The sequence below is a fragment of the Ixodes scapularis genome, unplaced genomic scaffold, assembly GCF_016920785.2.
Source record: "Ixodes scapularis isolate PalLabHiFi unplaced genomic scaffold, ASM1692078v2 PGA_scaffold0__279_contigs__length_252992795, whole genome shotgun sequence".
Taxonomy (NCBI): Eukaryota; Metazoa; Arthropoda; class Arachnida; order Ixodida; family Ixodidae; genus Ixodes; species Ixodes scapularis.
This window is the reverse complement of record NW_024609835.1, coordinates 89,882,833-89,910,092: the sequence shown is the minus strand read 5'-3', so window position 1 is coordinate 89,910,092 and position 27,260 is coordinate 89,882,833. Positions and strand designations below refer to the sequence as shown.

The following is a 27,260-nucleotide window of genomic DNA, read 5'->3' as shown; positions in this document are numbered from 1 at the left end:
AGAACATCCGAACTAACCGGTATCGCGAACTATTGTCTCGTGGAAGCAGCTCTTCAAGTCGACGCCAGCAAAACCTAAAGCCGGGATCACACTGCTTATACACGTTTGCAAGCATGGCGTCCCGACTTGTGCCTCATCCGCTCAAGCATGTGCGCCATGCGCGTGGAGGTGGCTTTGGCAGGATTGCAATTTCACGTGCTTGCTCACACGAGCAGAAATATGGCGGCGGCGAGGTGCCCTGTTTGCAATCGTGTATACAGCATACAAAATGAGGCAGTGTGAATGAGCCTTAAGGTTCATTCACTCTGCCCCATTTTCTTACGTTAAGATACGTTACCTATAAGTTACTGAAAGATTTGTGTTTCGAGTGTCGCGAGTCATGCTTTCTCCTTGAAATGGTAGCCTCGCTTGATATGAAGCACAGTGGAGCCGGTGACTTCAACGCAATATTTCATAACGTAACTTAACGTAAGAAAATTCGGCAGTGCACTGCCGAATTTTCTTGCGGTAAGTTACGTTATGAAATATTGCGTTGAAGTCACCGGATCCACTGTTCTTCATATCAAGCGAGGCTACTAGTTCAAGGAGAGGTCTATTCATATGTGGTCTATTCACCTTAGAGGTCTATTCACTTGTGAATAGACTTCTAAGGTAAAGCATAGTAAATATTCACCCTTAGGGTTTTACGAGCCAAACCAACACAAATGACCTATCACGCCCAATGAAAACAATTCCGGTTTTATTTTGATTACCTGGAGAGCTTTTGACGTGTAACCGAAATCCCAGATTGGCCTCCGACAAATTGCGGGCACTTTGGCCGTATTTAAATCTGACAAATATGAATTCGTGAGCCAGCGCGTTGGCCTAGAGACAGTAAGACATTTTAATGTCTTGTGTTTTGTTTTAATATAATTGCCACTTAAGGGCTTTTTATACTCCGACGTTGAGCGCAGTGACCGCAGCGTAGCGCAGAACGCGCCCCTTTCGTTGGCCGGCAACCAGGAACTCGATGTCAGCGGCCAATCAGTATCTTTGCGCGCTGCGATACGCCGCGCCCGTCGACGTTACGTTGGAGTATAAACGTACCTTTAAGAGCCACCGCGGTGGTTTTTAAAACAAAACAGAATCTAACCATTCCGACAAACCCGGTTAGATTCCGAAAATGATTTTTGCAGGTGATAAAAACATTAAAATGTTTTCGCGTGCGTGGCGTAATCCCAAATGGGGGAATCCCTTTCATGGCGCCCATTTCATTTGTATCGCGTCAGGCATGTGTACCCAATGTTACTGAAGCAAGCTCAGTTTTACAGCTCCCTACTCTCGCCTGCGAAGGCCAGTAGCCCAGGTGGCGGACACGAGAGCTAGCGGCGCTGCAGTCGGATCTTACTTCCCTGTCTCGCGCGTCGTCTGCTACCACCGCGTTAAGAGCTTCCTTTTCTTTTCCTTTTCTTCCTTGTTTTTTTTTTTACTTCCATGTGTATAATAGAAAAAAAAGATCATGAAGATAAAGTGTAATGCGCAACAAAGTTGAAAGTCAGCGCACTGTGAGAGTTCTTTCTTTGAGTGTTTGAAGTTCATTTTTGTTCGCGTCTGTTTTCTTGCGCTGTGAAGTGTTAGTATGAATCACCAACTCGCCCGCGCCCAAGTACTGCTATTCAAACTTGGCAGGCTAGACCATCCGGAAGTAAGACTCGACTGCAGCGCTGCTAGTTCTCGTGACCTTGACTGAGCCCACGTCGCAGGCGGAGCTGTGAAACTGAGCTTGTTCCAGTAACGTTGATGTGTACCGACGCACAGTAGGACGCGCAGCGTCGCGCTTGTTGTTGTGACATATTTGGCTCGCTCACTGCGGGTACAGTGTTCTAGAGAGTTGTAGTGGAAAGAGCGGCGGCCACCGCGTGAAGATTTAGCGCGTAGGCGACACCGTAGTGCTGCTGTTCTGAGCCCTAGAAACTGTGGCAAGAGGCTTGAACAAAGAAGAACGAAGCGCCGGCGACACACGCGCTTCATGTCTAGAGCCCAGCGGACATGGCTTCGTCTCGTCCTTCCTAGATATTGCTACAGGGACGTGCCCCCGTCAGCCTCGTCGTCGGCGCTGCTCGGCGTGTACTGTGGTTCGACTAGTACAGTGTAGTTCGATTGGAGCTTTTCGCGACGCAGGACAAGTGCTAATGTGAAAAATTGTAGGCTTTCCGTTGCACTAATGCCTCTAGACTGTGTGCTATCCTCTACTTTTATTATTCGCGTGTTTTTGATGGAGATCATTTGATTAATACCGACCCGCCCCCCTTCCCAGTTTTGACAGGTCGTTCTGCAACGCTATATCACTTGGGCTGCACGCTTAATAGCTGCGAAAGAAACCACGCGATACTGATATAACAGGGAAAAATAGACTAATAAATCTCAATAAATCTCTTACTTTTTTAATGGTGAGAGGAACAATAAACTGGTGTATTGTTTTTTGTCATCGTGTTGCTGATGCGGGGACCAGCGTTGTATGAAGTGCAAGGCGGAGCGCGTATGGGAACGGCTAAGGTGCCACTGCAACTGGCGAACATATAGCGAATAGTTTTTTGTGGAAGGCAGTCTATGAAGAAACAATACCCCTACTGGGGGTACATGAAGCATTAAAATGCGATATGAACACGAACTTCAACAACCCCTAATATGAAAAAAAGATATTATTCTCAACTCGCCTCTTTATGACTTCTCAAAAGTGGTAATACACTTAATCGACATATACAGCAAGCACATGACAGATATCCAGCAACCATAGTACGCAAAAAGACTACAAAATAGTCGTAATATATTGCGGCATAGAAATCTAACCTCTTCGCCATTGACGATGTGCACATAGTCCCGTACGATAAGGCGCGGTTCAAAATGTCCCTCGCACACCGCTGATGTCTCGGCAAGGCGTTTATCTTCTCGATTAAGATGACCTCGATTAAGGGAATGCCACACACCCACGTCGATTAAGACGACGTGAATGCGTGCGTCCGTCTTTTTCCTTGCATTTATGACCTGTAGTCTACGCGACTCCCCCTTTGGCGCAGGAAACAGCGACGGCTTACGATCGCTGGTGGCTCCCCTTGTTGACCGGGTAGCCCGACTTGCACCCCGGCGCGAAGCAGTGTGTGCGTCCGTCTTTTTCCTTGCATTTATGACCGAGACGGCAACGGAACGGGGAAGACTCCCTACCACTACACCACAAAGAAAAGTGCTACGGCGCTACGTTCGGGAGAAGCGTACCGCCTCAGCTTTGTCGTCTTCTTCGCTCATCGCACATCTGCCATCTGCCACAAATTCTCCTAGGGCACGCAACTCCAGCGCCACTCGCGGCATCTACGTTGACCGTCTTCACGCGGCCCATTGTAAGCGGGCGCCGCTCTTGCCACTGCACCCTCTAGAACACTCTACTGCGGGCATCCAGGCATCTGATACCCTTACATCTGGCGCTTTTCTGTCTTTCACGTGGCGTTCCAAGCGCCACATGATGGCAAATGCACATCAAGCTATTCTTTAACACTCGTCGCCATCTGTATTTTATATTAAGAAACTGCAATTTGCCATAACTGAATGGGAAAAGTTTGAGTCTAATAATATTCTTAACGTGTAATATATCAATGTGGAAGTTCTGCAAAATGTAATATCCAAGGATGCTTCGTAATTTAATGTCTCGTAATTTTGATTAGTTGACGTGATTCCGTTTTTATAGCGCCATAAAACAATACAATTTTACAGTTTATGTCTTTTATTTTAAAATACACATTTAGTGTAGAGTTTGTCGCATGCCTTTCTAATTCATTATATCTAAACGAACTGTCACGTAAAATATCGTGGACAATGGGACGTTATAACTCGAGAAATACTTTTTTTTCTGTATTAAAGACTGCGGTCTATTAAAAGCCGAATAATTAACTAACAACTGAAAATAATCGTAATATCGAGACATTAAAGTATTGTTGAAAAACATGTATTTAATTTAAAATAATTTTGTAGTTGTAGGATACATGGAAAGAAAGTTATGAACCGTCAAAAAAGCACCAAAACGTCATGCACGGTGGGGTTGCACCTTAAAAAAGAAAAGGGGTTCAACCAAAACAATGACTCATCCAATATAGACAGTCGTGCTGTGATTGAGGATTTCCCACCTCATATGGACAAAGCAGCGCAGCGGTGGGCGCTGCATAGATTGCCGCCTTCCGTAAACAGGGACCCAATGTGAACGTGGGCAAACTGGTTCTCACAGGCGGTACGGCGGTTGCAGCAGATGACGGAGCAGCGACCCTCACTATTTCCATAATGCCTTACGCGCGCCGCTCGAGGACGCGCGCTACTTTCCAGAAATGTGTTAAGCCGGACACACACTGCTTATAGATGCTTTGCAGCCGCTGTGCATGGGCGCCGCCATAACCGACCTTCAGTTCTTGTTTCCTCTTATTACATTTACTTCACTTCATCGTTACCATAGCGGGGCAGGTTATTGCCATTTTAGATTCTATAGCGTCCTTCTCCACAGCATTGGCCTTTCTGGAGGCTTGTTGACGCCCGCTTTAGTGGCTCGGCATCTGGGAAAGAAAATGGGGGCTGTAATTTGGCGCGTGTGTAAAGCGTCTATACATCATAAAAACGACAGACTGCAAAACACTTGTTGACAGTCGATTAAGGCACGACCAGTGGTACACCCCATTGCACGCGTGCATCCCTCGATGGCTTTAAATATGCCTGGTAAAGACGCTTGATTGACCGTTGTGAGAACGGCTGAAGGCGCACGTTCATCGCAACCCACTTTGTCATAAAACGTACTGTGGTTTGATCCCGTCAAATGCAAATGCACGAACTTTTAGAAGGCCTTGGTAGCTTTGTTATTGTAACTTTAGAATAGGTAACATATTCAAACGCAACACCCCTAACAATAAATTTTACTTGGATAACTGTCGTGACTTCTTCCACCCACACAAAATGATGTTGATGTAGGATGTTGTAGGACGTGCGTCATTGATATCTTTACGTGACAAAGTGACGTCAGAGTCACGTGATGTCACATTGTTACACGACGTCAGGACGTAAGATGACATCATGGTGTCACATGATGTCATGTGACCACACTAGGTGTCATTGGGCATCATCTATCTAGATATTTTTTATAATTATTTACGAGTATGTCACTTTCCGAGGAGATATTTGGCCATCATTCCTAAACATGATGTGCAGAATGTGCAAGATACATAAGTATACATTAGGATCAGACAAGGTGTCGCTGCTCTCACTACGACTGTACTGCGGATTCACACAGGATCGGTCATTATTTTATTTGGTGCAGGAACTGCAGTCCAACCCGGTGCTCCTATTCCAGTGCTACCGCAATGGGACTACCCCTGACAGGGAACTGTCCGTCAACTACACTTCGCTCTTCGACGGCACCGAACCAAACAACGGCAATGCCACCGTGACGCTATGGTTCGCCATCAACGGCACTGAAGATCAAGTCTACAAGTAAGAAGTCAGAATGCCTGATCCGTAAGCCAGAGGCTTCAAACTGAGAGTATTTGCTTGGCTTAGTGGAAGTTGAGCTTCTAGTCTTCTCTGCTTCAGTTTAGAGTGTTCGCGCTTTTGAGTTTGTCAGATAACCAGGAAATGTCTGCCAGTGAAAAGTGTGATTTTCGGCACTTCAAGCTATTTAGCCCTGTTTGAACAAATAAGCTTGTGCGGTAAAAACAAGCCTCTTTTGTTTTTATTTGAAGAAAGTACGCAGAGTATCGAACGGATGTTTTCATGAACATAAAAAGACAGAACCATGTTTTTCGACATGCTAATATTTAGACAGAACGAAGTCAGCCAGCCATCGAAATGTGGCGACTCGCCTCTCCACTGTAGAATCCACGAGAAATTGAACCTGTGCTAAAAAACTGCTAACCTGGCTTCTTTTTTCTTATCGCGCATCACGCACTAACGTTTTGGGCGCTTGACATGGAAACAAAAATAAACCAAGTTCCGTTATAATTATATTTCTTTATTTTATGCGTTCCAGGTTCACATTCGACGCTTCCTACGTCCCCGAGACGGACAGCATCACCTTCGCTTACGGAGGTGAGGGTCAGCGGCACGTAAATGATTAGGTCTTTAAAGGGGCCATGGAATGATATTGGGTTGGAATGTTCATGATTTTGCAGAGGCGTACAGGTCCTAGTCTTACCCAAGTGTGCTCGCACGAACCGCCACTGATTCAGTAGCTTCTTTGTCGAGGTGAAATAGCGCCGATAAAAGGGACTATTTTTTTTCAGTCTTGTTTAAGCAATGCTTAATGACGTAATTGTGGGATCAAAACCACCCGTCAGACGACAGTCGAGCGCGGCTCAATGATTGCACACGAAAACAGCGTGGGCACTCGACTTCGGTTCGTAACAATCAATGCCTCGGCGGACAGTCGGGTAGATGCTCCTGTCCAACCACTGCGGTGATGAGAATAGCCGATCTCTAACAATACCTGAAGCTCAGCACGCGTTTTCTACTTCGCTGACCCCAGCGTGTGGCTATGATCAACGTTCACGGTATGAGATAGGCACCAGGACCTCTGGCCGCTTTTTCTGACTCTGAGTTGAGGAGAGGAACGATGCTCATATTTTTCTAATTTGTTTGCCGACTGTCATTACTTAGAAAGAAAAACTAAGGCAGGTTTATTCGGTTATTAGCGCTAAGGAGTGATATTGAGTAGTATTTAGCGAAAGTGGAAAAAATATTGTTTCATGGCCTCTTTAACAAGGACTATGAAATTAATACGCAGGCTGGAGATATAGACGGATATATATATATTTTTAAATTTTATATACTGAAATATGTTAGAATTTACGCGTATAAAAACACGAGTGTCTTACCGAACAAGCACTGCACTGGTAGCTACAGGCGCTAACGGGAGAAATTGAACAGGTTGTCTTAGAAAGCTCGATAGTCTATTACTCGAGACAGACTCGGGCACGCGCGCTTTGGAGCATGCTTCAAAGTGGCAGCGCGAGCTCCTGGGGCGGTTTGCTCATCTTGCGGCCGCGGCCGCGGCTGCGGCCAAGAGGGATTTTTATGTCACGTGACCAGCTCCATGGGAGCAAGAAAGTACCGAGCGTCCCTTCCTAATGGCGTCGCTTTAAGCAGAAAAGCATATGATTTCGCTCGCAGAAACTAACTGCAGGGACTTTCAACTGGAGTCCAATGGACCGCCCCTTTACACTGTAGGAGCGGCAGGCAAAGTTACGGCCAGGAAGGGTAAATATGAGCCAAAATATAGGAAAAACGACGCGAGATAAAAGCGGTGGCAGTATATTTATATACCTCCACTAGCGCTGGCGGCTCGCCCCTTCTGCTGTGGTCGAGAGGTTAGAGAGCCGGTTCTTGACGTCGCGGCGTGACTTCAAGGTTAAAATCGCGCCAGAAACTCTCTTTTGTTTTTTGTTGTATTTGACTGCACACTAACTAATAACGTAGACAAGGCCCTATGAGATCTATAAAATCATTGCGTGGGTAGTTCTGATTCACCAGTTCGTTGTTCATGGCCTCGGAAGAGCGTATACATGTCTCTGGCCTTCTTTACCAACTTCTGCCACGCCTCCTGCAACTGCCGTGCACTCCGCGTAAAGTTTACTATATCTTCTCATGCCCGTCTCTTTCTTTCGCCAGGTAACTGTGCTGCTGAATTTCTCTAGAATTTGTTGTTTTCCTTTTCCGACTGCTCTAGTTAATTCCATTTGTTGATCCAAAGTAATTTTTGGTGTTTGCGTTGAGGGGTGGTTTGCGATGTCGACGCCTGATTCATTTTTGCATTCGGTTGTAATCATCTGCTATATAACTAAAATTAAACAAGTAATGTGTTAAGATTACAAAGCGATTGACACAGCAAAATGTAAAGAGTAAAAATATAACTTTTATCAGATTCCATGCAAGTAAAAATATGATCTCTTTTATTTCGGTTTTATGAGTTTCTCAGACGTTTGATTCGCTGCCTTGCCTGTAGGATTTCGCTCAACCAATGCATCCACTGCTGTTAGTCTTTTTTTTTTTTTATTTTGCTTATTTTGTGGAAGTTTTTTTTTTAAATTTTAATTGTTACGACTGCAGTTTTTATTAGTACTAAATAGGCGCCTCCTGTTATTGAAAAGAGTCGCAGCAAGAGCGTTGTATATTTAAAAACAGATAAAAGTTTAATTGCTGGGGAAAGAAGGCTTGTTTCGGTTTCGTTTGTGTGAAAGTCATACCGATACTGTTATCTTGGTTTCCTAGCTTTTATTGAACATTATAAAACAATTGTATCAGCACCGTTAGCTTGCCTTGATCTTTTTTTTTCTTCCCGATGTTTCGATTGAGCAGGTGGAACTAACAGTAAAAACCGTGCAAGGCGCAGTAGTGCAAGTGGATGATTTGTAAAAAGGATCACAGTAAAAAATGAGATACGCGCGAAATACAAAAAAAAAGAAGAAAAAAGAGGTTCCTAGCGCGATTTCAACGAGGAACTTTTCCGCTGCGACGACAAGTACTGGCCCTCTAACCTCTCGACCACAGCAGAAGGGGCGAGCCGCCGGCACTGGCGGGGATATATAAATGTACTGCCACCGTTCTTATCTCGAGTGTTTTTTTTTAAATTTTGGCTCGTATTTACCCTTCCTGGCCGTAACTTTACCTGCCGCTTCTACAGTATAAAGGGGCGGTCAATTAGACTAGAGTTGAAAATCCCTGCAGTCAGTTTCTGCGAGTGAAGTTAGGCTTTTGTACTTGAAGCAATGCGAATGTTTCCACCATTAGAGCAGGGACGCTAGGTACTTCCTCGTCCCTATGGAGCAGGTCACGTGACATAAAAATCCCTCTTGGCCGCAGCCGCGGCCGCGGCCGCAAGATGAGCAAACTGCCCCTGGTGTGACTGTCATTTTTAGGAAATTGCGGCCTGCCTGAATCCCTTATGGACATTTTGGTGAAAATGAATGTGCCTTCCACATTCGAAGGTGAAATAAAATACTGCCGAGAGGTTATATTTTTTGTAAAGATTTAGAGACCAGAACGGCAGCCTTTAGACAGACAGTTTGACTAAAATTCCTTGAGACTTATTTTAGAAGTAACGATAACCAATACAAATGACAAAGCACATTGCGCAGGTACAAAATGGCGGAATTCAGTTCAAACCTCTGCTGTGCGCCGCCATTTGATTCCTAAAACCTGCATCGTCATGCAGTCCGCGCTTCAGAGTGTCGCTACTTGTAGGAAGCTCTTACCTAGGGACTTTAAGTTTGACCAGTGCGTTATGAAGCTGTGTTCTTCTACGTGCGTCATGTTGGGGCGATGAAATGACCTCAAATCGTTACAGTGAACGTTAGTACCTAAGCGAACCGTTCGGCCGCAATCGATCTTTTCCGAGAAGAGTTGTGCGAACAAGCGCGCATGCCTTCCGCCCCTCGTTTCTGAAGATCACACCTGCTTTGCAGAGTGATTCCACGAGAGATCGAACCTGCAGGTACACTCAACATGTTTCTTTTTCTGTTTTTTTTTATATATGATGTACCCACAAATGAATTGCACGACACTGAACTTTTTTTCTCGAAAAAGCGTTTTCACTACTACAAAAAAATGTTTCAAGATTGCGCGACGGCCCTGCCATAACCGCAGACTGCATTTGTTGCCACCTTTGCGGTCCTGTCGAAGGCAGGCACGATGTGGTAGGTAAAAGATGTTGCCTGTTTCATGTAATACACCAAAGTTTTAGTCAACTGCATGCAATTATTATGTGCTTTTTGAATTAAAAAATTATATAAAAAATTCACAAATTAAGATTAGGGGCAACAAATACGCTAACTTTCAGGCGTTCTACCTCAATATGTATGACATTAGCGACTTTGAAAAGTGTACATAATATAGGCCAGGGCATCTAAATTATGTCTGCGAAATATGAAGTTCCGATCAAAATAGAAACATAAAAAAATATAAAAAACATATTTAAAAAAAATATCGAATAAAAAAAATCTTGATTTTACTAAAACTCTGGGGCACAACTCTCCTAAGGCCAGTCAAAAAGAAAGTACAAAAACATGTTGCATAAGCTCATTTGCTTGGTACTAAAGTTCTAAGCGGTCAAAGTGGCGGATGCGAAACGTCTTGACTTCCGGTGTTTTTCGCTTCACCCCGCTGCTGGTATATTTTTTATTCTTTTTTAGCAAAGAGTAACATTTTTTTTCGCCACAAATAAGAAATGTATGTGCTGTAGTTTGCTGTTAGAAACGACTAGTTATTTCCGGTTTTCTCTTTTCTTGTGGTTCTTTACGGGCATTCATGAAAGTTTACGTTCCTTGATCGCGCTTGGACTTCGCATGTCTCGTTTATTAAAACCGTAGGGAATAAAAAAACGACGCCTCGGGTACAAGGCTACGGGGCGCTTATGTTACGGCGAAGCCAAAGAGGAGGTTTATTTATGTTTGCCACGCGGGATACGTAGTTCCCGGTCGCGGTCGCTGTCGCTGTCAGGAGCTGGTAAGATATTTGAGCTCACGTTTGCCGCGGGGCAAACGTACGTATCCCCCTTGGCTCCGCCGTAACCATACTTGGGTAGTAATTTAATTACAGTGATTAAATTACTGTAATTTAAATGCTTGTCTTGGTAATTTGTAATTGTAATAAATTACTTTCGGCTAAAATGAATTGTATTTGTACTTTAATTACTTTCTAGTGTCAGTAATTGCGAAATTTTAGGCACAATTACAATTACTTTTACAAGACTTTGTTGAGCCGACGGAACCTCTCTGAAAGCCTCAGCGCTCGCACAAGCGGCCTGGCGCTCGGTGACACACTCGCAAACATAGACACGCATGCACATACACGCACAACAAAAATAGCATTGCGTTGTTGGTTGTTTTGTTGCTTACACTGCGGGCTGAGAGACAATCCTTTGGAGTCTACCTCAACGGCGCCGTGTGGCGCCGTCTGCGGAGCAAGCAAAGAACGATAACGTAAGCGTGCCAAATATTGAAGAAAAAAAAATTTAGCTTCAGCTTTCATTCGAGTTTAGAAATTTTAGTTCTCTATGTTTGTTTGTTTGTTTGTTTCTGCCAGTTTTATACGTTTTTCTTCCAGTACTGTTGCATATTTGTATCTTTGCATTATTTTTAAGTTTATTTCCTGTTGGTTTTATTTCGGATATTATTTGCATAAGCATTTTGGAGACTGACCTCGCACCTGTGAATATTGTCACCAATGATTCGGGAGCATGGATTCGGTTCTTATAAATTTCTGAGCCATTATAATTTCAACTCAATGTAAATAGTTTACAATACTATGATGTCATTATGTAAATGCAGTCGTGTTAGCGCATGTGGATTAATAGTTGTAAGATATTCATATATGACTAATTGACGCATTTTTATTTGCCGAACTAACAAAAGTCTTTCAACCCAATTTTTTCGTTAGCCGTCTGGCATCTTCCAACATAGGAACTAATTTATTAATATTTATTAAAAATATAAGAAGGAAGTACTTCACTGCCCCAAACTGTCAATCTCTATCATGAATTTAACAAAATTCACAAAAGGAAAGTACACTACGTGACATTTATGCAGCAATGCTTAAGCCTCCTCAAACATTAGGGCAAGGAATGAACAATTACGTTGCATTCTATACAACTTCTTTAAAGTTACATGGCCCAAGTCGGGTCGCTCTCAGAAACAAAGTAATCGTAAGGGAATTTAATTACTTCAAAAAAGTAATTTGTAATTGTAATTAATTACTTTTCACGTAGTAGTAATTGTAATTATAATTAAACTACTTTTGAAGCAATATATTTGTAATTGTAATAAATTGGATTTTGAAAGTAATTTACTCAAGTATGACCGTAACATAAACGCCCCGTACCCTTGTACCCGAGGCGTTGTGACTTTATTCTCTACAGTTCTAATAAACGAGACTCGAACAGACTTTAGCCTAACTCCGGCATGCGCTTCGTTCCTTACGTCTAAAAACGCAACAACGACCTAAATATGACGGCTCGTCAACGCCTCCCCTTGAAGAATATCTGGAAAATCCACAACTCTGGGCGCATCAAGGTGGATTACTGCGACACCTCAGCTAGACTCTTCGAATGCGCGGTGGCAGAGTAGGTGTCGGCGCGTCAGTGATGTCATCTGGGCATTTGTATGTTTGAGCGTGTATGCCCAAAAAAGGCACAGATGTAGAGCTTCACTGCACGTGGATTTTGACTCTGCCTGGATCGTGGTCATTGGCGTTGGTCGTCAGCGGGGGAACTCCTCGGTCGCAACTCGCAACCGCATTGCGAAACCTTCGGGCTTCAGTTGGTTTGGCGGCGCAGACGAAGCAATGGGAGAGGCGACAGACGTCGCCGTTGTGCACTCAATGCACGCAGCACATATCTCACTCAGAGTTTTTTGCGCCGATTACCTCCGCCTTCACAAGAGGAAGATACCTTCCAACACATATTTTCACAGTGTCAAGCGTCTAGATGTTAAATTACTGCAGACGCGGCATACTACCAGGATCTGGTGATTTGCAGGATGCAGACTAGGTCTGCAAGCACTGCTTTGGGTGCCTCAAAGCACCCAAAGCAGGATAGGAGCTATCCTAATCTGTCAGCACACTTGATGAAACCGACAAGACATTTCTCCAGGAAGAAAAGCAGTCAATGACCTGACCAAGTACAGTGCCCCTCAAACTTAACGCCGCCACTCGGTTTCGCAAATATTGATCCATTCAATTTTATTGCATGCTACCCAAACATGAATTGATCGCTGCAGCTGCTGGAATACCTTCCCCTGGTTAAGTTTTCATCGGGGACACAAATATTCACCAGCCATTTTGACTGCTATGTTCAGGAATAGCTCAAAAAGTGAAGAAACCGAACCATCTCGTGGAGGCGTTAAGTTTGAGGCGCACTGTACGTCCAACTTTCCAAAGTTTCTCCGTTGAAGCCAGCATCTTCCATTCGGAAACGGCTCAGAAAATATAATGGGTAGTGAAAATAGGCAGATATTGAAAAAAAAAAGTGTTAAAGGGATACTGAACCAAGGAATTTGGTGTCCATAATAAGTGGCGCACGTTCTTTCCACGAGCCAGCAGCCGCCGGTGTGCGCTGCTCAGGCAACAAAAATGACGTCACAGACCTCCATTCGTGGTTGAGATGACAGCGAAATGTATGGGCTTCGGACCAAAGGAGAATAAAGACAAGTTTTTCATCTACACAGTGGTGCCTGGTGTAAAAAGTAAGCGATGAATTGGTCTAACAAGCACGTAGCTTTCACTTGTAGAGATGAAAAGCCTGTCTTTATTCTCCTTTAGTCCGAAGCCCATGCATTTCATTGTCCTCTCAACCGCGAATGGAGGTCTGTGACGTCATTTTTGTTGCGTGTGCTCGCGCACACCGGCGGCTGCTGGCTGGTGGAAAGAACGTGCGCCACTTATTACGGGTACTAAACTCTTTGGTTCAGTTTAACAAAAGTACGCTCATGTTTAAGTACATGGGCGATACTTCAACGTGCGCATATTTTTGCCAACACTTTTTTTTTTAATCTCTGCCTCTTTTTTCTGCCCATAAGATTTTCTGAGCCGTTTCCGAATGGAATATGCTGGCTTCAACGGAAAAACTTTGGAACGTTGTACGCACCTGGTCAGGTTATTGACTGCTTCTTCTTTTTGAAGAAATGTATCGTTGGTTTCTTCAGGTGCGCTGGCAGATAAGGATATTAGCTCTTCCTCTTCCTGAAGAAATGTCTCGCTGGTTTCATCGGGTGAGCCGGTAGATGAGAATAGGAGCACCTTCAGGCGCCCAAAGCGGAGCTGGCAGACCTGCTGGTCTATATCCTGCAAAATAGCAGATCCTGGTATCATGCATGCTTCCGCAGTGATTCAACACCTAGGAGCTTGACACTGTGAGCATTTCTTTTGGTAGGTATCTTCTTCTTGCGAACGCGGATGTAATCAGCGCAGAAAACTCTGAGTGAGCTATGTGTTGCGTGCATTGAGTGCACAACGGCGACGTCTGTCACCTCTCCCATTGCTTCGTCTGCGCCGCCAAACGAACTGAAACCAGAAGGTTTCGAAATGCTCTTGCGACCGAGGAGTTCTCCCGTTGACGACCAACGCCGGCGGCCACAAACCAGGCAGATTCAAAGTTCACGTGCAGTGAAGCTCTGCATCTGTGCCCTTTCCTGGGCATACACGCACAAACACACAAATATCTAGATGACATCACTGACGCGCCGACACCAAGCCACCGCGCATTCGAAAAGAGTATAGCTGACCTGTCGCAGTAATCCACCAGATGTGCTCAGAGTAGTGGACTCTCCAAATACTGTTCAATGCGAAGCGTTGACGAGCCGTCATATTTAGGTCGTTGTTACGTTTTTAGACGTAAGGAAAGAAGCGCATAGACAACTGTTCGTGCCGGAGTTGGGCTGAAGTCTGCAAGAGTCGCGTTTATTAGAACTGTACAGAATAAAGGCCAGACGCCTCGGGTACAAGGTAACGGGGCGCTTATGTTACGGCGGAGCCAAAGAAGATATATACGTTTGCCCCGCGGTAAACGTAAGCTCAAATGTCTTACCTAGGGTGCCTTCATGCGCGCTTTGCTTAGGGTGGTGGCATCTCGCCATTTTGTCACACACGTTTATTTTTATTTTTTGTTGAGAACCAGGTGAAAGAGCGTGTCCCTGCACGCGCTTGTGGCACTGACTGTGCTATGGCGACATTTTGTTTTCGTCGATTTCTTTGTATTTTGCCCGTGAGCGCGTGCTGTCGGCATCTGGTACTACAAAGGGTGGCATCACCCTAAACAGAAGGACATTGAGGCACCCTAGTCTTACCAGCTCCTGACAGCCACAGCGACTGCGACCGGGAACTACGTATACCGCGTGGCAAACATAAATAAACCTCCTCTTTGGCTTCGCAGTAACATAAGCGCCCGGTAGCCTTGTACCCGAGGCGTCGTTCTTTTATTCCCTACAGTTTCAATGAACGAGACATGTGAATTCTAAGCGCGATTAAGGAGCGTAAGCTTTCAAATGACCACAAAAAAAAAGAGTAAAAAATAAAATCTGGAAAGACGTTTTTTTTTTTGTTACAGCAAGCTACAACACATAAATTCCTTATTCGTGAGAAAAAATTACTTTTTCATAAAAAAAAAAATATATATATATATATAGATAAATTTTTTTTTTATGAAAAAGTAATTTTTTCTCACGAATAAGGAATTTATGTATTGTAGGTTGCTGTAACAAAAAAAAAAAAAAAACGTCTTTCCAGATTTTATTTTTTACTTTTACTGTATATATATATATATATATATACCAGCAGCGGGGTGAGGCGAAAAATGCCGGAGTCAAGACGCTTTGCAACCGCCACTTTGACCGCTCAGAACTTTTGTACCAAGCAAATGATGCAACATGTTTTTGTACGTTCTTTTTGCCTGGCCTGAGGAGAGTTGTACCCCAGAGTTTTAATAAAATTGAGACCGGGTTTTTTTATTTTTTTTTAATATGAGTCTTTATTTGAAAATGTTTTTCAAAATATGTTTTATGTTTCTCTTTTTATCGGAAGTTCATATTTTGCAGGCATAAATTAGATGCCCTGGCCTATATTATGTGTAGTTTTCAAAGTCGCTAATGCAATATATATTAAGGTAGAAGGCCTGAAAGTTAGTGTATTTGTTGCACCGGGTCTAAATTTATATATTTTTTATATAATTTTTCATTCAAAAAGCACATAATAATTGCATGCAGTTGACTTAAACTTTGGTGTGTTACATGCAACAGGAAACACTTTTATCCTACCACACCCTGCCTGCATTCCACAGGACCGCAAATGTAGCAACTAATGCACTCCGCGGTGAGAGCAAAGCCGTCGCGCAATTTTTAAATAAAATTTTTTCTAGTAGTGAGAACGCGCTTTCGAGGAAAAAAGTTTCGTTTGTGCGATTCGTTTGTGTGTACATCACATATAACAAAATCCAGAAAAATTAAAAATGCTGAGTGGACCCTGCAGTTCGATCTCTAGTGGAATCAGGAAACGGGGTACAGATTTTGAGTTAAAGTTGCTCGATAAAAAAAAAAAAAAATAAAGTTAGCCCTGTTCGATCCTGCGTTAGTACTGCCGACTTAAAATAAATTTAAGATAAATAAATAAGGCAAGTGTACCAACTAAAAAAAATAAAACTTTTTTACATATCGATTGAAAAAAAATATATATCTAGCGTAGCCTCTTTTACAGAACAGTCCTGACAGTAGTATTTATTAAATTGCATGAAAATTTCCTCCGTCCTTGTCTCGCCTTTGTAGCGAATTTTCAGGCCCGAGGCTAGGGTGCATGAGATGTCATGTGCACAAGCGCGAGCTAGCCCGCACTCCTGTCTTGCAGACGTGCCTTTCTTGCGCGAGCGCTTGTTCTGAGGTAGAAGGTTTCAAAGCCGCCCGTGACCTCGTGACCTCGTGCTTGTTGCATTGGCTGCAGTATTATCTGAAGGTGAGCGTAGTATACAGGGTATATAGTTTTTGAGAGAGAGAGAGAGAAAGAGAGACAGAGAGAGCACATTTTTACTCATACACCAGGGTCCGGGGCTCAGTAGTGGTTAGCCCCACCAGTTCTCATCCAACAAGTTCTTCCCATGCCTAATGAGGGCCGGTAGGAGAGTATGGGTCGCATCGGGTGGGGGGACGAGACAACTGCCCACTAATGGTGTTGAATATCGGGGGGTAGGAAGGAAAGGGTGGATCGAAGTATAGGTTGAATGTGGGAGCAGTGTCATAGGCAGTCCTGAAGGGAGGGCTATTCGTTCTAGTGAGGGCAAATAAGGCGCCCAGGAAAGCCCTTGTATGTAGGGGCGGAAGAGTGGGATCATAACCGAGCTCGTCTAAAGTCTGCGGAGAACGACGATATCCTCCCGCGACAGGGTAGAGAGGGGAGTGGTAAAAGTGTATGCGTTGTCGAGGAGTTCTTTTAGGAGGTGTGTACGTTCCTTGTGTAAGAGCTTTCTGCGCTCCACGGGATTGTCTTCGGCCAGCCATAGGCACAAAGGACGCGGAAAAGTCGCTACGCGGGTGAGCTCATGAGCTCGGTTGTGCTCATCCGAGCCGTGATGTCCAAGAATCCATTGCAGGGTAACGTAGAGGAAGGGATGGTTGACAAGATGGCATTGCAGTATGCTGTGATTGTGCCAAGGTAGAGTATTGTCGGGAAACATACGAAATGCTTTCTGACTATCTGTACGCATAACAATATGTTCCCAGAAGGGTTGTGAGGTCGAGTGATGGCTTCAAGAATTGCTAGGGTCTCGGCATCGGCACTCGACTCCACGAGTTTCTTGCAGACACCGCCGTTTTGATGATTAGCGCACGCACTGCAAGCGTCTTTGGCGATCGTTACTTTTCAAAAATGCCTGTTAATAACGTTTCCCATGCTGTGCTCGCCTGCCATTTGTGACGTACGTGACCAAAAGCATCACTGTGGTCGAAATCTTGTATTGGTCAAACGCTCACTAGGATGTCTTTATCTGCATAAATTTTTTTTTTCGTCGACAGAAATCAGCGTAATGCCAGCGTCAACTGTGACGATGTTGGTTTAAGAATGCGATGACTCGAAGCTTTTATTGATGCGTTTTACGCATACCATCGAGCTTGTACTTTGGATCAGATAATAAGTAGTCAAAAATTGCAACTCACGACGTTACAGCGAGAAAACGTCTGGTAATGGCGTCACGAACGGAAACTCTAGGAGGGTGCCTCCAAAAAATCTTGGCGTTAATAGCTTTCCGTACTATATTGTACTTTAGCGAGTAGAGTTCACACGCCAACATATATGCAGTGGTAGCCAACGATACTAGATCAAAATCAGTCTGCATGCCTCATAGAACGTTGACACTTTTTCGTATAGCGTGCGCTCGGAAGCGCTTGCTATACTATCGGCCAATCGCCTTGCCATATGGAGATACGGGGTGTAACAGAGAGAAAGACTCATACTCGTTACTTACGGTGAAAAGTGAATATATTGTAATTTGTATGGTAAATATGAAGTTTGCGCAAAAGATGGAACAAAAAGAGCGTCTTCCAAAAATGGTCCTTCTTCGTTGAGTCACTAAATAAGCTTCGCTTCAGAGGAACTACGCTTCGGCCGCCTTGGTGCTTAAAGGGGCGGTGCAATGATGTTCGGTTACAATGATTTTAACTTTACACGAGCTTACTGGCGCTAGTGGGACTCAAGGATACTCGCACGCAACGCCACTGGCTAAGAAACTCATTTGTTGCGGTGTAATTTTCAGGACAAAAGCGACCGTTTTCAATCAATCTCTCCTCAGCAAAACTTAATGACGTAGCTGGGAGGTCGCAGTACTGCCCAGTGACGACATTTGAATGCGGCTCATAGATTGGACCCGAGCCTTTCGTGGCCACTCGATTTGGGATCGTGATAATCGAAAGCTCGAGAAGAAGTAGGGTAGTGGCTCGTGTCCAATCGCTGCCATGACGACAATAGCCGAACCATAACAATGTCTGGAACTCAGCGCGTTTCCTGTGCCTTGCCAACCCCAGCGCGTGGCTATGATCAACACTGGCGGCATATAATCGCCTCTAGATCGCGTGGCCGCTTGTTTTGGCTGCGAGTTGAGGGGGTGAACCTGCTCCTTTTTTTAAAATTGTTCCTGTTACTTCGATTGGGTGTGGTGAAAAACGAACGGGTGTTTCACAGGTCATTAACGTCAGGGATCCATTCTAAGCGGTATTTACGCAAAGCACAAAAATAGTTGCATCGCCCCTTTAAAATCATGGTTGCCAAATATCTGAATCTTTGTTTGAAATAGCAGGCAACATTTTTCCGTTCTTCAGAAATGTTAGAACAGTGCGACAGACCAGAACGACATCACCTGGGCTTCTTACCACGATGTAAAAAGCTGAGGAATTCGCATTTTTTTAATTATTACGATCGACAGTGGCGTATGCTTTGCTCGAAGCACCAAGATGGCGGCTCCCACTAGCAGTTCGAGGAACGGAATGCCGATACGCTAAGCGTAGCTCATTAAGGGCCGGTTGCACCAACGCCGCTTAGCGCAAAGTGGAGCTTAGCCGGGAACCTAAGCTTAGTTTCGGTTTCGTTCGGTTGCACCAAACTCGCTTATCGCTAAACCTAGCACTACACTACGCTTAACTTGAGCGCTCAACATTGGGCGCTTTGCTTTTTGTTGTTTCTTAATCCTGGATTAAAAACATGGCGGCTGGTTTGTCGCGGTCGACGCGGTGGACGAAATTGGTTGTGCAAAGTGTTTTAGGCTATACATCAGCGTGAAAGTCTCGACAAAATGACCTTCGATCGTGACAAGGATGCAAAATATTGTCGCGTGAAGTGTTTATCGACCCCTGTTTTCAAGTTGGCTCTCCACTCTCAGGGCGTGTTAGCCCTAACCGAGATACGTACGGAGCTGTGGGTCTGTGGGGCTCACGGGCTCACGTCTGTCTTCCCGTTGGTTCTTCTGTCAACGAGCTTATTCGTATGTACTTACTAATTTTCGCATAACCGTAACGCATTGTTATTTACCACCTTGTTTATTTACACTTGTAGCGTGTATCCTTCAATTCGATCAGCGCGTTGAATAGTGGCAGTACATGATCTCGGCGATCAGCTGATTGTCGACACCTCTGCCGTTCGCATTAGATTGCGGCGCTTTTAAGTAATAAAACAACGAAAATTCAATTTCTTTCGTTTTCTGAGTTTTGAGACAATCTTCAGTGAATTTTCCTAATCTCGCGAGTAGAATCTTGGCTTCAGAAAACTGTATCGTTCCATAACCGTAACTTTTTTGGTGATCGCGATTTTTTAGGAATATTTTGCTTTATATCTTTCATTCGTGGCGACGACAAATCGTAACGACGACAAATCGTAACGACTACTATGCTAGATTCGTTTATTGCTGTATCGGGGGAGGCTGGGGCAGTCGATGAGAAGAGACGACTGTTCTTATCGGCACGATGTAATAAATTAGTGGGAGTTTTTTTTTTTTTTTTTCTGAACCCGACAGTGTGAAACTGAAGTCCGTTTGAGGCTGCAGCGGATGTTCAACGACGGTACAGTGCAATTCTGTCACCTTGCTGATAGCAACGAGTACCGCCGATGCAAGGTCTCGTGACCTGACCTCTCTTCGACTTCTATTCGACGATTTCCGGGCATTTTCGCAGCTGCCGTGGCGAGTTCGTCACTGTTTTGAACTTCATCGGTCTCAGGCTTGACTTGATTTTAGTAGTCATCTTGCCTGTCTACTTATATCGATGATGTTTGGTCTTCAGCGATGTAGCGAGTAGAGTCCCCGATGGCTCCTTCACCTCAAAATGTGAGCACGAAAACTACTACCACTGTCAAAATATCCTGTTATCAACCGATATTTAACACACAATCACAGATGTAAAGAGCATTCGTGTTTATTTGAAGCTTTGACTTCTGTTATTGAAAGTTAAACGAAAAAATGATTGAATTTGGAGACCTTTAATTTGTTACTCACCGAAGAAATACAGCGAAAAGCAGATGCCAACACGACTATTACGAAAGGTTTTTTTTTTTTTTTTACATCACGTGATTCTTCTCCGCCAATCGCATTCGTCTCTCTGAGCGTTCCCTAGTTCGCTCTGTGTGTCCCTAGATTCCCTACGCAAATCCAGCGTTTAGCTAGGGGCGCGTCTGTAAAGCCGGCTTAACGTTGGTGCAACCGGAATTTAAACCCGTGCTTACCTGAGCCCGGTTTAGGGCGCTAAGCCGGCTTAGGAAAGTGCCGCTTTGGGTTAAGGTAAGCGGCGTTGGTGCAAGCGGCCCTTAGTGGCTCTAAGTTAACGTGAAGGCGTTGACATTAGGGAGTTTTCGTAGACCGCGTCTCCCACTCCGCTAAGCCTTCCGCAACGAAGCAGCCGCTACTGCGCCGGCGCGCCGATGGCCTTGACTGTAGAGTTCCGGCTAGCGTAGCTCGTTGCGGAGAGCGTTGCGGGACAGCAGAAACGATCTACGAAAACTCCCTATTAGACAGTTTTAGTGGACCGTACGCTATAGCTTTGCGTACGCAAGGAGATTGCGGGTCGTGAGTGCGCATGCGCAGAACGCAATAGAAGGGCTAGCGTATTGCGTACGCACGCAACGCTCGGGATTTTGCGTTGCTGGCTAGCGGGCCTTGCGGGATGGTCTCGAGAGATCTCGGACCCAACGAGAGCACCAGTTTCTAGATGGCGGTTGCCTCGACTGGCGCAGCAAGGGCGACGCGGTGTTTTCGAAGTTCTGTGTTACGTGAAATTGTGTGGTGTTCAGCTCGGCGATTCTTTCTGGGACCTACCGCGGTTGAATCAGATCGCCCTGCAGCTGAAGGAGTGCACAGTGGAAATGTTGCCCGCTCGCAGTGTGCGTCGACGCTGCGATCTGCTCAACGCTAAGCCTATCCCCACAGTTCATCGCCAACGGACGAACGACTCTAAAAGAAATCGCCGAAGTTCTCGCTATACACTGGACATTAGGGCCCTGAACTTCATTCCGCGATAGCATTGATAAAAGGTACCGTTTCGACGGGACGACTGACGGAGGCTCCGTGATTGAATTTGGCTACGCACTCGTACTCGTAGCCTCTCTACCCCGCAGAAAAGCGCGCTTGACGAGGCAGCTGTGGCTTGGTTTAATCTGAAATAAAATGATTGGAGACTTTTTCTTTTTCAATATTTCTTTCCAGGAGCATGGTTGCGCTATAAGCACGCGGAATTCTACGGCTGTAGCAAATTTAACCAAGATCATGCGCGGTGTTCACTCGAAAACGTAACGCACAACTAAATTCAGTCCGAGCACGTCCTTTTTAGCGTACGCTATACTATTGCGTATTGCGTACGTAAGATCCAGCAACGCTATACTAAAACTGTCTACTGGTGTCTCTGGAAACGCTATCCGCCCGTACCTGCTCGCGTGCAGGCATGGTCAGCTTTCAAGAACATTCCGTGAAATAAAACGTTTTCAGAGAAATATGAAAGTTATAATTGATATTCGTTCTATGATACACAGGCCTTGGGGAACATTGCGATCTTTCTTTTTCAATAAAAAAAAATTCATAATTTTGTGATGGTAACCCATACGATTCGATGAAAAAAAAAAAAACATTCGTAGAGCCTATACGCGTCCAAAAGTTTAATTATTGCTTACTGATATCGAACCGCGCTCTTCCATGGACCTTGTCAACTGGTATATCTAAAAACCTTGGTGGTAGCGGCTGGAATCCCTTTGTTTTTGTGGGCGTCAGCGCGTGACCAAATCAGGGTAAGATCACGCGATGACTGGTCATGCCAGGGACAGTTTCCAACAATGTAGTATAATGTGAAGCTAAAAGTGAGTTAATGGCAATGCTGCAGAACGCGGCGCATTTAGGAAAGGAATGCAGTGTTGTTTTTTTTGTTTTTTTTTTGTTTAATATGCGAACAATGCAAAAACAAAACAAAAAACAGAAAAACTAAGAAAAATGTTTGCAGGGCTGAAAAGACATAGAGACGAACTACAGCGCAGTATTTTACACGAGATTGAGGAGCAATGAGCGGATGTGACGGTCTGAGAGCGAAAAACGCACGAAGTATGCGTGATGTGTCACTCAATATACCTGCTCGCTTTCTTGAAAACCGAGTAGATCAACACAAACGCATTACGTTCTGGATGGCATTGCGTTTCATTCGCTTGACAAAGCGGCACGCACGCGCCAATGGACCATTTCGCTGCTTATAAATGAACTCCTTCGCAAGCCTGTCAAGCTTGCTTCTGGCTCCAGTGCTAAAAAAACATAAATGCTACGCAGACAGCGATGTTGGAGATTTAACGAGGGCCTTTGGTTCTAAAATGTAACATCTTGGAGGAGGCAAGTGTGTCTACAAGTATATTCGAAAATTTCAACAAATTTCATGCTTGTTTTTTTTTTTTTTTTTTTTTTTGGGGGGGGGGGGGGGTTATTTGGAGAATCGGTACTTAAACGTTTCATCGACGTTTGAAGCAGCTGCGTTAAGGTGGGCTTTGCTCATTCTCTTTGTGAACCGGAACTTCTCTGGGACGTCAAAGATTGGGGCACTGACTGGTGGCGTCTGCCATGAAAAGGGTCTTAGTAGACTAAATTTATAGCACGTTGGATTATTTTGTTTCGTGCACACTGGAATTGTCTCTACCAGAAAATTTTGAGCTCACCAGAGACGCAAAGCAAGAGGGAGTGAGGACCGGATTTCCGTGGCTGTTGACTGGCCTCGCTCAGTAGCCCCCCAGCGCTGCCCCGCCGTTAAATGCCAGCCGAAACTGTCAGCGTTCTTGTCAAGAGGTTTATCTGAGTCTATGGCGTGAGCAGCGCGGACGAGGGGCTGATGCACCGCAAAGTTTCTTAGACGATATGCGCCGCAATGCGAGGGGAGATCGACTGAAGATATGCGGACAAACTCACAGGCTAAGTGAGTGGAATATTTTTAGCTTGGAGTCCAGTTGCACAAGTAGTTGAAGGGTTTCAAACCTATCGTTGCGTACCCCCGCCAGAATATGTGGCAGACCATTTAGGCAGTGCCTATAGAGAACTAGGCGAGCGTTTGATTTGTTCTGTTTTCGTTATTATCTCAATTCTCGTCCGGCACATATTGTGGGGCATGTGCGAGAACTAGCGAAAAAAACAATTTCACGTACTACCGCTTCTATTTAACGCTCGATAAATCAAATTGTTGCTAACCTAGTTTATATAGGACAGCAGAGTTGTAGGTTTCGCAACTTCAGATCGAACTTTAGGCAAAATCTATCCAAATCGAGGCTTCCTGGTTATTTTGTTAATTGTTCATTAAAACCTCGTTAAACATTTTGTTAAAAGACATGTGGTTTTCGCGTTCGTTCGCCGTCGTCCATCGCGCGTTTTATGCTCAAGTCCCACTACAGTGACAAACAAAAACAAACGACAGAGACAAAAGCCTCAAACCAAAGAAACCGAACGACGAAACGCCTGCCAAAGGTACCATCGCGAGCATGCTGCAAATGTTTGAGGCCTGTCGCTGTCGTTTGCTTCTGTTTTTCGCTTTAGTGAGACTCGGGCATTAGAGCTGCGGGACACACTTGCCTCCTGTGCCGTATCAGTTTGTTGGAAACGAGAGTGGCTAAAAGGTTCTGTGGCGTGTTGAAAAAGGTTCGGAGCGTGTGCTAAAAGGTTCGGTTCGCGTGCAAAAAAGTTTGGTGGCGTTGGCCAAAGGTTCGGGCGCGTTTGCAAGAGGGTCCGGGGCGTGTGCAAACGTTTCAGGGGCCTGTGCAAAAAGATTCGGCGCCATGTGCAAAAAGGTTCCGGGGGCGTGTGCAAAAAGATTCGGAGCCGTGCGCAAGGAGGTTCGCGGGCGTGTGCAAAGAGGTTTGGGGGCGTGTGCAAAGGGGTTCGGAGGTGTGTGCAGAAAGTTTCGGGGGAGTGTGCAAAAAGATTTGGGGCCGTGCAAAAAGGTTCGGAGGCGTCTGCAAAAGGGTTTGGGCCGTGTCCAAGATGGTTAGGGTCAGCGTGCAAAAAGGTGCGGGGGCGTGTGTAAATCTATGAAATAAAATAATTACCAAAAAAAAACAAAAGTAAACCAATGTTAGTCTTTATAAAACGCTTAACATTATGTTTTTTCTTTAACGTTTTATCAGCCTGTGTTTTATCCCGTGCTTTAGCCGGTGAATTAGCGTTTATTCGCCGGCAAGCAGATGTTGACGGATACTGATACCACCTATACAACGGTTCAGTGTTCATAAAATCACAGCCGCTATTCGCCGAAATCCAATCACGTTCGGAGCAGACTCAAATGCCGTGCAGGAAAGTAGACGTTGCTCGCGCACCGAGTCACGTTCCCCTATAAAAATTGGGTTGTGTGTATTTTTATCCAACCTAAAACTTGGTCTGCCTCAACGGGCGACGAGTCTCCCAGCTGTATATGAGAAATTTAGCCAGTGCAGTACAACCGCTAGCCTGGGGTCTTTAAAGGGGTGATGCAACAATTTTTGTAATTTACGCAAATACCACTTAGAACGGATCCCTGACATTAATGACCTATTAAACACGCGTTCGTTTTTTACCCCACGCAATAGAAGTCCCAGAAAAAAATTAAAGAAAAACGAGCAGCGTTCACCCCTTCAACTCGCAGCCAGAACAAGCGGCCACGTGATCTGGAGCCGATTATATGCCACCAGTGAGGGGCGGATGCAGGAATTTCCTGAGGGGGGGGGGGGGGGGGTCAGGTGTTGGTCGGCGTACCATTTGTTTAGGAAACCCCTCCCCCTCTCCCTCGTTTCACGCCCTAAATTTTACACATGCAGAAATCAAGAGGGGGGTCAGGACATCCGGACCCCCCCTCTAAATCCGCCCCTGCCACCAGTGTTGATCATAGCCACGCGCTGGGGTTGGCAAAGCACAGGGCACGGGCTGAGTTCCAGATATTGTTATGGTTCGGCTATTGTCGTCGTTGCAGCGATTGGACACGGGCCACTACCCGAATGCTTCTCGAGCTAGTAATTATTACGAGCCCAAATCGATTGCTCACGCAATGCTCGGGTCCAATCTATGAACAGCATTCAAATATCTTCACATGGGTGTACTGCGATACCCACGTTACGTCATAAAATTTTGCAAAGGAGAGATTGAATGTAAATGATCGCTTTTGTCCTTGAAACTACACCGCAACAAAGGAGTTTCTTGGCCAGCGGAGCTGCGTGCAAGTATCCTTGAGCCCCACTAGGGCCAGTAAGCTCGTGTAAAGAGAAAAACATTCCAACTGATGTAAAAAATAAAGAAATACGCCAACCAAAAAGTCGAAAAATTGTCCCAACGTTTCGAAACAGTTCGTTTCTTCCTCAGGGGCGACTAAACGGGATAATAGCTTCTTTGTCTTTTTTTGAACTGGCTATCTCTTCTTCTTCATTGTCGATTGCTGGTCGTCTTCGTTTCGCCTGCGCCGTCTTGATTGTATCTCGTAACCCATGAACATATAAACTGGGTAAGGTGCCTAGAGACCTATTGATGTTATTTGCGGTGTTTTGAATATGCCAGGATTCTATCAGCTGTCTTCTGCGTAGGTTCGTCTCAGTACCCAGAATGCTTGCATCTTCAAATCCGATACGGTGGTCATTAACTTCACAGTGCTCCGCCAGAGCACTGCGTTCGCGGTCGAAGTTGCGTACGTCATTTTTGTGTTGACGGAGCCGTTCTTGGAAGTTTTTAGTTTCTCCAATGTAGGAGGCGGGGCATTGGGTGCAGGATATTTGGTAAATTACACCCTGGGCCCTTTCCTTGGGTGGACGACTTTTTGGCCGAGGTAGAAAACGCCCGAGTGTGGTCACAGGTTTATGGGCCACGGTGACGTGTTCTTTTGCAAAAATCCTGGATAGTGTTTCACTTATCCCTTTTGTGTAGGGTATGCTGATGCGTGCAATCGGTTTAGGACGTGCAGTCCCAGTAGGTTGCCCGTCTCGGCGACTGCGGTTTAGACGGTGAGTGATCTGGCGAATGAAGTTACCTGTGTATCCATTATTTTTTAGATCACGGGTGATCGCTTGCTCCTCTTTCCTTTTGTCTGTTGCAGATGAACATATATTCTTTGCCCTCATTAGAAGTGTCGAAACTACTGACGCTTTGTGACTTAGCGGGTGGTTTGAATCAAATTGGAGGTATCGTCCCGTGTGCGTAGGCTTCCTATACACTGTGAAATTCAGTGCCTCACCCTGTCTTTTGATTAGCACGTCAAGGAAAGGTAAACAGCCGTGCATTTCGTGCTCCACCGTGAATTGGATGGCTGGTTCAATGGAGTTCAAGTGAGCCAGGAAGTTGTCCACTTCTGGCGCTTGCATGATACAGAAGCAGTCGTCGACGTACCGCAGGAATATTTGGGGCTTGGGGTTGAATGATTGTAGCGCCTTGTGCTCAATCGCTTCCATTGCCAGGTTGGCCATTGTGACTGAGATGGAAGCGCCCATTGCCGTTCCGCTGGTCTGTTGGTAGAACTCCCCCTTGAATCACCTTCAAGGTGTTCGAAGTAGGTGTTCGAGAGACAAAATTCCAACTGAATATCGTTGCACCGCTCCTTTAAAGGAGCGGTGCAACGATATTCAATTGGATTTTTTTTTTTCGCTTTACACGAGCTTACTGGCACTAGTGGGACTCAAGAACCCTCGCACGCAACGCCACTGGCCAAGAAACTCCTTTGTTGCGGTGTAATTTCAAATACGAAAGCGATCATTTTCATTCAGTCTCTCCTTTGCAAAAGTTTATG

At 45.1% G+C, this 27,260-nt stretch overlaps 2 protein-coding genes across 6 annotated transcripts in view; one reads left to right on the top strand and one right to left on the bottom strand.

The window, feature by feature from the left end:
• Positions 1-23,312, bottom strand: part of LOC115329980 (long-chain-fatty-acid--CoA ligase 4-like) — a 54,451-nt gene extending 31,139 nt beyond the window's left edge. For all 3 annotated transcript variants that reach the window (XM_040215139.2, XM_040215137.2, XM_040215138.2), the window contains exon 1: positions 23,194-23,312. The gene's annotated coding sequence lies outside the window, so the exon portion shown is untranslated. The remainder of the gene's footprint in view (positions 1-23,193) is intronic.
• The window catches only part of LOC8039499, a 54,412-nt gene that overhangs the window by 9,665 nt on the left and 17,487 nt on the right, over positions 1-27,260 (top strand). For all 3 annotated transcript variants that reach the window (XM_029991684.4, XM_042289049.1, XM_029991683.4), the window contains exons 3-4: positions 5,327-5,499; positions 6,035-6,093. In XM_029991684.4, the coding sequence (XP_029847544.3) occupies positions 5,327-5,499; positions 6,035-6,093 (232 nt within the window). The remainder of the gene's footprint in view (positions 1-5,326; positions 5,500-6,034; positions 6,094-27,260) is intronic.